Below are 12,653 nucleotides of genomic sequence, written 5' to 3'. Positions count from 1 at the left end.
GAACCCTTAGATGTGCATCCTAGTCCTGCTGTGGGCCGTGGAACCTTCTAGAAGGGGGCTGTGCCGAATCATTTGGCCCTACTCTGCACCCAGCATGCAGCCTGGTGCCCGGCGCACCATGGGCACTCAGTGTTGTCTGTGGAAACAGACTGAATGTCTATCTTATAGTCTTGTTCCATTCTCCTGAATGCACACTGCTGCTCCACAAACTGTTCTCTCTGAAGAGGGGAGGAGGAATAGCTTGGCACTCTCTTCTAGAAAGAGCTCTTGGCTCACTCCAAGCCTGTTACTATGATCGCCCTTGGTTTCCCACAGATGACTTTTCCTCCCCTTGTCATGCCACCCAGAAGGTCAGCTGGAATGGGTACCGTTACCTTCGAGTCAGATCTCTCACTGGGGCTGGGCTTGCGGGGAGCCCCTCCCCGAGATCCTCTGGCCCCCCTCCTCCCACATCCTTACACAGGGAAAGCCACTGCTTTGCTGAAGACAGATCAAGCCACTCCCATCCTAGGGAAAGGGGGATGACAATGTTCAGGCCATTGGAACCCCTACAGACAGGGCCCGCACACAGATTCAGAAGAGAGGCATGTGCCTCACCTATTTACAATAGTTTATGAAATGTCACTTGAGCAAATGGTATCATTCCCAGCCAGGCTGCCATACCTAAAGCAAAACCAATACCCTTGCTTCCTTTCCCCTTTCCAGCCTAACTCAGGCAGCCCCTCCCATGTCCTGGTGGAGCAGAGAAATGGCTCTTGGAAAAGTCATTGCAAGCGGAGGCTAGTGGTAAGAAGCCTCGAACATCAGGCCTCGGGCGTAGATTTTTGTGGCAGACAGCGGGGAGCCATTAAGGCTGTATTGGGATGGGGAACAGAGGTTCAACAGTGGCATGTCTGCTTGGGGATGAGGGGCAGAGAGAGACTGGAGACTGTGGCCATAACCTAACACAACGGTTCCCGACCCAGATGGTTTTACGCCCCAGGGGGGTTTGGTATAGCCTGTCACAACTGGTGTGCAGGACATCTGGCGGGCAAAGTCCGAGGATGCTTCTGGGCTGGTTGCGGAGCACAGGACGGCCCCCACCGCCAAGAACTATCCAGCCCAAAACGTCCACAGTGCCGAGGCTGAGGAAGGCTGACTGGGCACGAAGAAGCGAATGGAGGACAGAAGGAGAAGAGATATTTGAGGGAAGGAGGGAAAGGATGTGTAGGAAGGGGGACGCAGGGGAAAGAGGAGCTGGGCAGACGGACAGGCCTGGAGTCTGGGAGAGGGCAGTCACAGAGAAGGCATGGGACGGGGAGGTGGCCCTGGCGCCTGGCCAGCTGTCGCCTAGAACCACAGACGCTCTGTAGTCCAGCCACAGCCCAGACCTTCACACACGCTTCCTGGGCTGCCCCTTCCCCTTTTCCAGGCACAGCCTATTTCTACTCCTTCTCTCAGGATGCAGCTCATTTTTAAGTCCTCTGAGAAGATGTCCCTGACCCTCATGCATATGGTGGATGCAGCCCTTGGTGGCTGAGCTCCATTCAGGACAGAGTTTGTCAGAGAACTGCTGCTTACTTGCCTCTTCCTGCATTAGATCCCTTCAGGGATCATGCAGACCTGCAACCCAGTCATTCATCACTTTGTCTTCACAGCACAGAAGAGTGGTTTGCTGAATGAATAAATGAATGGAATCCCTGGTGGGATGACAACAAGAATTCGTGAATCAATGAAACCGAGGATGTCGAAGCTGGAAGCTTGCATAGAATCTCCAAGAAACCATTTACAGAGCAAATGACAGTGACCTGAGAACCTGGGTGGATACTCACCATTAGCATATGAAAGAGGAGGACCGGAGCCAGCCAAGGAAAGAGGGAGAAGGAACAGGAATGCAGGAGAGTCTGGATCAGTTCCAGGAGGAAGCTATGAGCTGGATGCACTTTAATGTATCCATCAGGCAAGTGGATTTGCCAGTGACCTTTAAAAGAGTTCCCTCCTCAGGGGGTAGCACTCTGAGAATGGATCCCCCCCGGGTCCTCCGACCTGGGGGAGGTTGAAGATAGCAGAAATGGAGCCATAGGTGTGCTGAGGATAGGACAGGGTGGAGGGGACCAGAGGGCCCTGCCAGAGATGGGGGTGGCGGACAATGGTGGTGGTTTTACCCAGTCTGATGTCCCTACTCAGAGGTCAGGGTTAAAGGAAGGTTAAAGGGAGACTCAGAGCAGGCATTTCACCTTGGAGCGGAGGCGGGGGGGGGGGGGGGGGGGGGGGGCATGCTCTGCTCTTCTCCGTTTGTATTTCACACTTTGCAGGTAGCTGCGTTACTTGCCCTGCCTGACCCAGCCCACATTTACTGCCAGCGGGTCGGACACCACTGACATACTCATTAAATCCTGCTACTTTAATGGCAATTTCCTATAGGCACGCCGCTGCCCGGTAAGAGGTCTTTCAGAGAACCTTTACACATTTGGAAACACAGTGGTGTGAATTCAGTCCCAGAGTGAGGAGGAACCCTACTTCTGCTGTGTTGCTAAGCTCTGGGGATAACACCTGGTGTCACAGGAAAGCAGATATGGAAGCTAAGTCCCTGTACATGTTCTCATATCCCCAACCTGTTACTCACCTGGGATTTTGCATCCTCGCCTTTGATCTTGACACAGGGGCTTAGCCTGAGATTGTAGATCTCAGTGTTTCTCTGCCTTTGAGACTCGAGGCACTTCTGCCTCTGTCGGATATTCCCCTTCTGGATGGAGGAATCGTTGGGGACTCTGGAGAGAAGTCACAGGAATGAGGAGAGCCAGCTGCTCTTTGACTTAGTAACACTGGCAGCTGGGGAGGTCAATGCAGGGTTTTGAGGATGACAGGGACATTTCACCCGGGGTGGGTCGTGGGGTGGGGGATGCCACTAGGAACAATCCAGCAGGGAGAGACCCAGAAGGGTAAGGTGGAGCCTGACCTAGGATAGTGTCAGCAAGCTCAAACGCCAGCAGTTGGGATGCAGCTGCTAGCTAACCTCAGTCCCTCTTGCTACTGATTCACCTAATTCCTCTCCTGGTTTCAGGAGTAAGGGTAGCTGACTGGTCTTCTCAGACCTCCATGTACTGAAAAGTCCTCATCCAGCTGGCCACAGGATGTCCCTTCTCCAGACCAAGTCAGCTGAGGGCAGTTCCCTGCACCAGCAAAAGGGAGGGCGGGTACCTGAGTTCTGGATAGACATTCTCCAGGTACCACTTGAAGCTCTGGCAGTGCAAATTCTTCCTCAGGTCCAGTCTGCTCTCGATGCTGGGGGTGATGGGGGCGGGGGTAGACACAAAGACAAAACACGACTTGTCACAGACGGGTACGAGGCTGAGGCACAACACGCGGGCTGTGCCCACGCTGTACCCACGTCTCTGGAGGGTCCTGGAGAAATTACCCAGGAAAGATTTCTAGAGCTCCAGATAGAGCTATGGACACACTTAGCAGTAGCTCACAATGGTGTGGTAATGACACTGAGGATTTGTGCTTTTACTTGAAAACGGGATTTGAGGGTGTTTTGACTTTTCATTAAAAACAAGGCTACAAGAACATTCAGGGTGTTGTTGCTAATTCATCACTGGGCCTCTGAGTCTACTTACCCCCAAATCTCTCATGAGATTCTGCAGTCAAAATACCACTCCTGACCACCTCGCCCTCAAAGATTCAGCTTCTTTGGCTGGTTCTGCACCTGGTCATGTCTTTACGCATCAGATATTTCTCGAGCACCTACTGTGTGCCAGGCATTGTGGGAAAGTTTTTGAGTAATCGAGAAAGGTAATGAGACAAGGAACCATAACCCTGTGGGGACGTGGGGCGGGCACGTGGGGACGCTGGGGGCACCTCAGAGGCGCACCCTTGCTCATTGTGTCAGCTGTCATCAAGGTGGTAACGGTGAAGCTGGTATCTGGAAGGAAAAGTGGACGCTATGGAGACAAATCAGAAAGTGGGTGAAGTATGGACCCTAGGTAGAGGCAGGGGAATACAAAAGGGAGATCGGTGCCTGGGAAGGAGACGTCTGGCAGCAGGGGCAGTGCACGCACGAATGTAAGCACATGAAGGTGGTGGATTGGAAGTAAGCGGGATAAGAGATGATGAGACGGATGGTAAAAGGTCTGGGGACCACTGTGGAGGAGTCTGAACTTTGAGGCAATGCGATGCAACTGCTGCGCTCTTAGCAGAGCATGACGTGGTCATGTCTGCACGTTCAGGGGATCTTACGGGTGGTGAATGGGTCTGATGGGGCCAAATTGGAGAAGGGGAGGGAGGTGGGAGGTGGCTGCAGAGGCCCAGGATTGATCATGCTCTCAGGTAGGGAAGGGGAAAGTGGGATGGAGAGAAGAGAAAGGTCCAAGTCCCCCCATTTCTCTCCAGTTGCACTGCCATCAGTGTCCTAGGCTCCATGGACACTTTGCTCTTCCCAGGTGACCACACAGGACTGGCCCTGACCAGGCCAGCCTCTCCTCCTTCTGGCCAGGACTAGACCAGGTATTTTCACAGCCAGGACCTCGTATTTAGCACTAAGCATATCTCACCACACCCAAAATAAGGTAAGCAGAGGAATGATGTCAGTTTTTCTTAAAGTTGAATGTCGAGTGTTCAAGCAAAGACCTAGGCACTCAGTGCATGAAGGGGGCAGGATTGCTGGGACTTGGTGATGGCAGGACATGGGAAGAGATGGGGAGGGAAGGGTCAAGACTGATACTTGGATTTCTGACTTGGGCAGTAGGACACAAGGAGGAGTGTTCGTGGAGACCAGGGATACGGGATGAGGAACAAGTTTAAGAGCAAAGTAGATGCGTTCTCTTTAGGATTCAAGTTAGAGGAACTTGGGAGGTGTCCAGGTGGAGATGCCCAGTTTGTACTTGGAGAATGTAAGGATGAAGATGGCAAGGACAGACCCTCGCGGAAGACCACATACAAGAAAGGAAAGAGGAAACTGAGGCTGCAAATGGGACCAAGAAGGTGGAGGTGAGCAGTAGCATGAGATTGCAGGTGCAGAAACCACCGTCAGAGGTGCCCTGGAGGGGCTGGGAGGGAGAAGACCGATGGGGTAACACGGAGGCTGTATCGGGCCCATGGGGGTCAGGGTGAGCCAGGTGGGGGCTCTCGGGAGCAGGGGTGAGGATGGGGCTCAGAGCACACTCAGGAGAGGAGCAGGGAACAGCCACAAAGCCCATGCAGGCCCTGAAGGAGCCGACGGGGCTGGAGGGCATGAGTGATGCTGGACTGGAGGAAAGTTCTTGTAGTTTGTTTTCCCTCCTTTTTCTTTTTAAATGGTTTAAGTTTTAAGATTTATGACGCTGCATCAGCTTAAATGCAGATGGGAGGCATGTAGTAAGGGGGAAAGATAAGGGATGAGGGAGAGTAGAGACCCGTGGAGGGCAAAGTCCCCTAGATCAGTGGTTCCCACACTGCCTGCACATTAGAGTTGTGGAGGTGGGGGTGAGGTGGCTGCCTTTTAAAAATTCTACAACCCAGGCCATACCCCAGGCTAGATCAACTCTCTGGGAGTGGCATCAGTCATTTTTGAAGCTCCCCAGGTGATTGCAACATGGAGCTAGGTCAGGAAGCATTGACCTAGGACTTGGCTCTTTGAGGAGAGGTCCTCAGACCAGCAACAGGGCACCACCCAGGAGCTTATTAGAAATGCAACTCTACTAAATCAGCAGCCACATTTTAACAAGATCTCCAGGAGATCTGTGTGCACATTAAAGTTTGAGAAGCCCTGAGCCAGGAGGCAGGAGAGAATGAATCCCGGCGGAGGGAGCTGGATAAATGTTGACTTATGAATGAATGCGGATGGAAGGTGGATCCCGGGTACGGGTGCAGAAACAGGAGGGCTGGCTAGCAAGGCAGGAGGCACACCTGTTTTTCAAGATGAACTAGAGAAGAATGGGGAAGATACAGCAAAGTTCACAGGTCAGGTTGTCTTGGGAAGTTGAGGCCATCTATTTCATCTATAAGACAGAAGGTGTCCTCTGCTGTGAGTGATAGGTGGACTCAGGTGTCGGGGACACAGGAGAGGTTTAAATGGAGACTGGGGAGAATGGTACCCAGGAAAGGTGGCAGGACTGAGAGGGCCTCCCTGAGACTGATGGCCACGGTGTGTTAGCAGCACCGACTGATACTTTCCAGAACTGTCAGTAGCCTGTGTATAGGGGAAGGGAAAGGCACAAAGTTGGGTTTATCCAGGGTTGAGAAAACTTTAGCCTGGGGTACTGATAGAAGCACAACATGGCAAAAGATCTGAGGACAATGTCTTTTAAACCTTCTCTTTAAGCAAGAGAGTGAACCCAGGCTGGGGAGGGAAGGATGTAAAGAAGGGGGCGGGTGCATGGCCACAGTAAGTGGACCGGAAGTTTGAGGACCGGTGAGGTCCTGAGCGATTGTGCTGGAGGGACAGCATGGGTTTATAACTTCAGAGACACAAGCCATTTTGGCTGGTCTGATGTACTCCTCCTGAGTAGTGTAGGCAGCAAAAACCCATCCACTCACCAGCCTTAGTCTGACGGAGGGACATCAGTATGACAAAAAACAAAAACAAAAACAAAACAAAATAACCAAAAAAACCCCACTGGGTGCTCCTCAAAACCCTCAAATGGTAAGATAAATGGAGTTCCCATTTTTCTTATATCAGCGCTGGGCTAGAAAATGCAACCTATACTTTTGGGATCAGACAGGTGTGGTTTGAGCCTCATCTTCCACATGATTTGATCAGGGCAAGTCCCTTAACCCGCAGAAGCTCAGTGTCCTTGTCCCATAGAATAGAGCCAATGAAACCCATTTCTCAGAGTTTGGGGAGCGCTAGGGCATCTGGCACAGAATTCCTTCCCTGTCCTAGTCCACTCCCAAGAAGCTGGAACGGGGCCCTAGGGGACACCTGTCTGATACTACTCCTCTGAGAAGGATAGTTTGTGTGTGGGTAACTCAGAATTCAGGGGAGGAGCTCTGACCTCCAGGGACTGAGGCCATCATGTCCGGCTTCCTACTGCTCTGTAAAAAGCTAGAAATATCGCCCCATTGTGTGAGGTACAGCTCACTCACTGGGGCGGTGGTCCAGGTTGCAGTCATTCCATAAGAGCTACCGAGAGCCCTGCACACCCAGGACAAGGCAGGGGCAAGCAGGGGCACAAAGGAGAACAGCCACAGCCTGGGCCCTGAAGGTGCTCAAAGGCTGGGTGACCAGCTAAGCGGACAGGCTGTCAGGAGCCAGGGGTCTTCTCCATCCTCTGCACGAATCAGCCAGGGGGGACACTTACTTTCCAAAGGGCCTCTCCAGGGCAAATGGCCGGGCAGCGTAATAGTACTGCTTGTATTCATCCATCCACACTTCAGCTGTCCGCTTGGTGTTCCTGGGGAGATTGGGTGGGAATCACATATCAGTGAAAATGCACATGCAGGCAGCATTGCCCAGCTGGGGCCCCCCACGATCCAGGAATAGCATTCTTTATTTTTTATTTAAAAATTTTTTTTTAATGTTTTTATTTTATTTTTGATACAGAGAAAGACAGAGCATGAGATGGGGAGGGGCAGAGAGAGAAGGAGACACAGAACCAGAAGCAGGCTCTAGGCTCTGAGCTGTTAGCACAGAGCCTGACACGGGGCCCAAACCCATGAACGTGAGATCTGACCTGAACTGAAGTCGGAGGCTTAATTGACTGAGCCACCCAGGCGCCCCCTTTTTAAAAAAAATTTTTTTTAGGAATAGCATTCTTCCCTGGGTGCCGAGCCCAACCAAGTCACACCTGATCTCCCCAAAGGGGCCTTTACCCCAAGACACAAGACATTAGTAGGAAGGACAAACTCCTCCCCAAAAGGTACATAACAGAAAAATTATGCCAGAAATAGAACTTATGCAGCTCAAAAATGAAGGAAGGAAGGAAAAAAGGAAGGAAGAAAGGAAGGAATAAAGAGAAAAGAACTAAGAGAAGCCACATATGCCAGTAACCAATAGGAGAGACGCAGGCCTCAACTCCTGGTCCAGGAGCTCCCACTTTCTGCAGGGAAGTACTGGGGTCCCAGCTTTCAGCAGGAAAGCCAATCACACATGGCTTCCCGGAGCCCATGTGCTCAGCCTGGTGCAGGTATAAAGATCAAGGAATCAGGCTATCTTTGAGACATTCTGCCAGCATGCTCGTCTTTCCCAGGTGTTTGCTCCATGTCTGACCTCACAGGGCACAGAAAAAGTGAGAGAGGCTGACATGGAGAATGTCACCATTCAGCAGACAGGGAGGCAGAGGTACCAGGAAGAGCCTGCAGAGCAAGACCAAGCTCATGAGAAAACAGATCCCAGGCACAGTGGAGGAGCAACTCCTGCTGGGGCCCATGGAAGTGAACTTGGGGTCTCCCAAACAGGGATGTGAGGCCCATGGAAGTGAACTTGGGGTCTCATCAAACAGCGATGCGAGGCCCATGGAAGTGAACTTGGGGTCTCACCAAACAGGGATGTGAGGCCCACGGAAGTGAATTTGGGGTCTCATCAAACAGCGATGCGAGGCCCATGGAAGTGAACTTGGGGTCTCACCCAAACAGGGATGTGAAGCCCATGGAAGTGAACTTGGAGTCTCACCAAAGAGGGATGCTCCTGGAGCACATGCATTCCTTACATGGGTGTGGTGAGCTCCTCCAAGCTGGTGGACCTGAAGTGAGTCATGTACTCACAGCCTGTTTTTGGTGCACAGAAGTTACCAGCACCTTGCTAGCACGTTTGCCTGGGTAGGTCATCAGTAAACTACATGCTGCTTCAGAGACACCTGTGCCACCTTTCTTTAACCACTGACTGGCCCGCTGGCCAGGGCCCAGACTCAAAGACAGTGAATGCTCTGGAGCCTAGGCCTGCCCCCTCATTCCCAGGCTGGCCCCCTTCCCCATCACAGCCCCACGGCTTTTCCTACACCTGTTCCTCCTGAAAACCCAAGGGCCAAGACATCCCTCTGGGTTTTTGGTGCTGTTGGGCTCTTCACTGCCCCACCCTTGTCCACCAATTTCTGCAAAAGGTGTTTCTGCTCAACCCCATGACTGCCCCTGTGACTGTCATGTCAGGATGTGACCTACACCTGCTCATACATGTGAAAACTGAGGAAGGAAAAACACAGATGAGAAAAATGACACCCCAGATGAAGAAAAGCACCAAGAGGCACCTAGCTCCTGCCTCTCCCAAATGGACCAAATGACAGAAAAGGAAAAAGGAGAATAAACGGAGAAGTGAAGTGGTCAGATGACAAGATATGAGAATAAGGGAAAAAGCGAGAAGAAGCTGGAGGAAAGATGAACAAGGGGAAAGAAGGATACACAGGAATTATTTCTAGGAGAAGGAATCACAGGAGAAGGTGTACGAAGGGACAGAGCAGGAATAGGTAAGTGCACTGCCAGGCCACTGAGGCCCCAGGATCTTCATCCTGCCCATCCCCCCACCGCCCTATGCAGGAGGCGCCAACACCCTGGGCAAGGAGCAGGGTTGCAGGGCTTGCCCCAGCCTAGACCTGTCTGTGCACTGGCAGGGCCTGGGGCAGGCACATGAGCTGTAGCCACCTATGCGTCCCCAGTCTCAAATCCTTCGAAGGACCTTTCCCCTGGTGATCCAGCCTGAAAGTGGGAGCAGTGGATCTTCCAGAATTCAGGGGCAAAATGGCATCCTCTTCCTCCAGCACAAACAACCCCAGATACCCGGAGCCCTGCAGGACGGTGCTGCCCAGGGACGTGTGGGCCTTGTTGAGCCTGAAGCAGTCAGTGGTAGGAAAGGGCCCCAGGCCTCCTGCTCACGCTGGGTGGGCAAGCCGGACCTTCCCTGCTTAAGCGGAACCCTGAGGGAGAGCGGGGTGTGGCTCCTGAGCATCCAGAACACTAGGGAACTTCCCAGAGAACACGGGACAGCCACAACCCACCACCAGGAAAGCCTTCTGTTCTCTGCTGCCCCCGTGAAGCCCCGGGACTCACACTTACTTTATATATGTGTTGGCATTTCCATCTGGGAAGACATACGGGTGCTTCTTCCGGAAGACGTGGCCCACTCGGCTGCAGGGGACAATCTCGAGGCTGCCGCCGCACATCCACACTCTGAAGGAGATTTCTGTAAGACAGCCGGGCCCCCCTCATCACTTCTCTGTGCCCTCTGGAGGGGAGGGGACATAGGATGACAGCACTGAGGCACCAGGTCCAAGGGAGCAGTCAGGGCCCACTGCATCTAGCCAAGGGCTTGGGGGTGAGGACTCAGGCTGTGTGCTCTGCTGGCTGGGCAAGCTCAGTTTCCCAGCTGGATGACACCAGCTCCTATCGGGGAGGATGACAGGAGTGAATATGGAGATAGTGGAGAGGCTTGGAGAGGCACATATTTATCAGCCCCATGTTTCCTCCCTCATGGAAGGCCACAGAGGGTTGGAATCAGGACTGAGAAAGAATTACCATTCAAGAATATAGGAGAATTTCCCGACAGTCAAGGCCCAGATAGAATGGCTGTTATGGAAGTAGTGAGTTTCACACTCTCACAGGCAAGCAAAACACAGGGGCAGGGTTCCCAGGAAGCACCTGGACGAGGTGTCGGGCACCTCCCAACACCCCTCCTGCAATTCTACCGCTCTGTAAGGGTGCCTGAATCGTACCCTGGGAGGAGGAAGTTTGGGCGGTAGCTGAGAAAAGCTGTAGAAACTGCTGGAAGCCTCTACACTGTTGCAGGGACTGCTCCCTAGCGCGGGGATTTTACACACATACCCATTTCTGCAGCTGAGGTAGAGCAGAGTCTGCAGAGGTGGCTGGGTGAGGCTGGGGTGTGCATTTCTCCCCCAGGGCTGTGTCCTAGCTGACCTGAAGCAGTGCTCCCACCCCAGGAGGCAGGGCCACACCAAGGTGGCAGAGGGGAGTGTCTTAGCACTGTCAGTGTTTAGAATTGCTGAATGACAGGCAGTTTTGTCATTGCTTTTAACTTCTCTGTGGACAGTGCACTTCGGCACTGACTACACCCAGGGCAGGCTCCCCCGTGCACCCCACTGGGGGAAATGCCAGCTTCCCATCTGGGAATTTGCGCCTGCTCCATGCTTCTGAAGTCAAGTTCAAATGTAGAAAGGGCAGGCTGAATTGTATTCATGCCCATGCCCATGGGGGGCTGCTCCTGGGGCGGGGTGGGGCACATGGAAGGAGGCTGGGGTCCAGGGTCAGGGAATGAGGATAGAAGAATTCTAGTGCCTTCCATCACATACATGCCCCACACCCTCTAGTACGTTGGGCCCTACCTCCCTGGGTTTTTTCACCCTGGGTCCTCTCTCTCTTATCTGCTGTCCCTCCACTTCCTGCTCTCTGTCTCCTTCCATTCTAGCTCTCTAAGCAGGTGCCTGGACATGATTTCTTCATCACGATCCCCACTGCTCTGTCATTCACCTGTCCTCAGCCACTCTACCTATCCCTACTGCCTCCTGCCCCATGCCCTTGAACTGTAGGCAAGGCTCCCTAGGATACCAAGCCCACAGCTACCACCTTCACCACACCAGCCCATCTGCTTGCCCAGGTGCTGGTCCCAGTGCGCTACAGCTCATTCCCAGGAAGCTCGGGGACAGAGCAGGGACAATGCATGCACTAAGATGAAGAAAGGGCTTCTCAAGATTACTTCCCAATGACGGTAAGAAATGGAGCAGGAGAGGAAGACGGGAAGAGTTTGGCTTTGGGGCTGGCAGCCCTGAGTCCGCAGCACCACCCTAGCCGTGTCCCTGGGGGAACCCACTTCACCTCGCTGAGGCTGGGTTTCTTCACATGCCAAACCCAGATCACAAACGTATTCCAAGGGATTGTCATCCACATTAAACGAAAGAGGGTTTGGAGAATACAGGGAAAACTCTTTAGTATGACAGAAAGATGAGCCTCAGCTGTGAATAGACATCCCTGAGGCCAGTCTCTGAAACATGGACCCCATTAGCACTGCCATCCTGTACTCACTTCTGGCTTCCTTCGTCTGCCACAGCAGCCACTTGAAATTTGTGGAGTTAACATTTGGGATTTTGACTTTCCATAAAAGTCCTTGATATACAGCAATCTGACATCTGGCTGGAGCACTTGGGATCGTGGGCCCCAGCCTGGTGTTTGTGGGGTGTGTGGAGGAACACGGAGCAATGAGTGAGCTTAGCTAACTGCCAATACCCACCTCCCCACCTCGCAGTGAGTGCACTGAGGGGTGGCAGGGGCTGGTCCAAGGAATTGTTAGCACGCATGTGATTTGGCCTCAGGACGTTTTCCTCAACAGTACGCTCCAAAAGTCTACTGTGCTTCCCTCATTTCCTCTCCAGGATCTCAAAATACGGTCTGCTCCAGTTCCCAAAAAGGAAAACCCTCTCAGCTTTCAAAACTAGAGACGGAGATCTGGTTTACTAGATATAACCTACAAATTTTGTGCCAGCCCTCCTCCAAAAATACGCATACGTTTTGGCTATGGTCTCTTCCTTTCCATGTATTCAAATAAGACATATGTCCCTCCTCATTTGCAAAGCGAATCCCTTCAAACTATGCCTCAGTCCCATTCCCCAACCCCCTCAGACCCCTGCAACCTGCTTCTGCCTCTGTGCTTCCCTTGCCCGGGATCTTGCTTCTCTCTGCATCTTTGCAGCCCCTCTGTCCGGCATGCACAGGCCCCCCCCCCGCCCCACCTTCGAATTCAGTCATCTGACCCTGGT

The 12,653-nt window shown here is 52.8% G+C and overlaps 1 protein-coding gene across 3 annotated transcripts in view; it reads right to left on the bottom strand.

The window, feature by feature from the left end:
- The window catches only part of GALNT14 (polypeptide N-acetylgalactosaminyltransferase 14), a 208,002-nt gene that overhangs the window by 9,651 nt on the left and 185,698 nt on the right, over window positions 1–12,653 (bottom strand). For 2 of the 3 annotated variants that reach the window (XM_029938003.1, XM_029938004.1), the window contains exons 10-13: window positions 9,943–10,069; window positions 7,260–7,352; window positions 3,181–3,264; window positions 2,606–2,750 (exon numbers count right to left, since the gene is read on the bottom strand). In XM_029938003.1, the coding sequence (XP_029793863.1) occupies window positions 2,606–2,750; window positions 3,181–3,264; window positions 7,260–7,352; window positions 9,943–10,069 (449 nt within the window). The remainder of the gene's footprint in view (window positions 1–2,605; window positions 2,751–3,180; window positions 3,265–7,259; window positions 7,353–9,942; window positions 10,070–12,653) is intronic. The other variant, XM_029938005.1, reaches the window with a different exon arrangement.

This window comes from Suricata suricatta, chromosome 4 (assembly GCF_006229205.1).
Source record: "Suricata suricatta isolate VVHF042 chromosome 4, meerkat_22Aug2017_6uvM2_HiC, whole genome shotgun sequence".
Lineage (NCBI taxonomy): Eukaryota > Metazoa > Chordata > Mammalia > Carnivora > Herpestidae > Suricata > Suricata suricatta.
The sequence above is the reverse complement of the archived record's forward strand: the minus strand, read 5'-3'. Positions and strand labels throughout refer to the sequence as shown.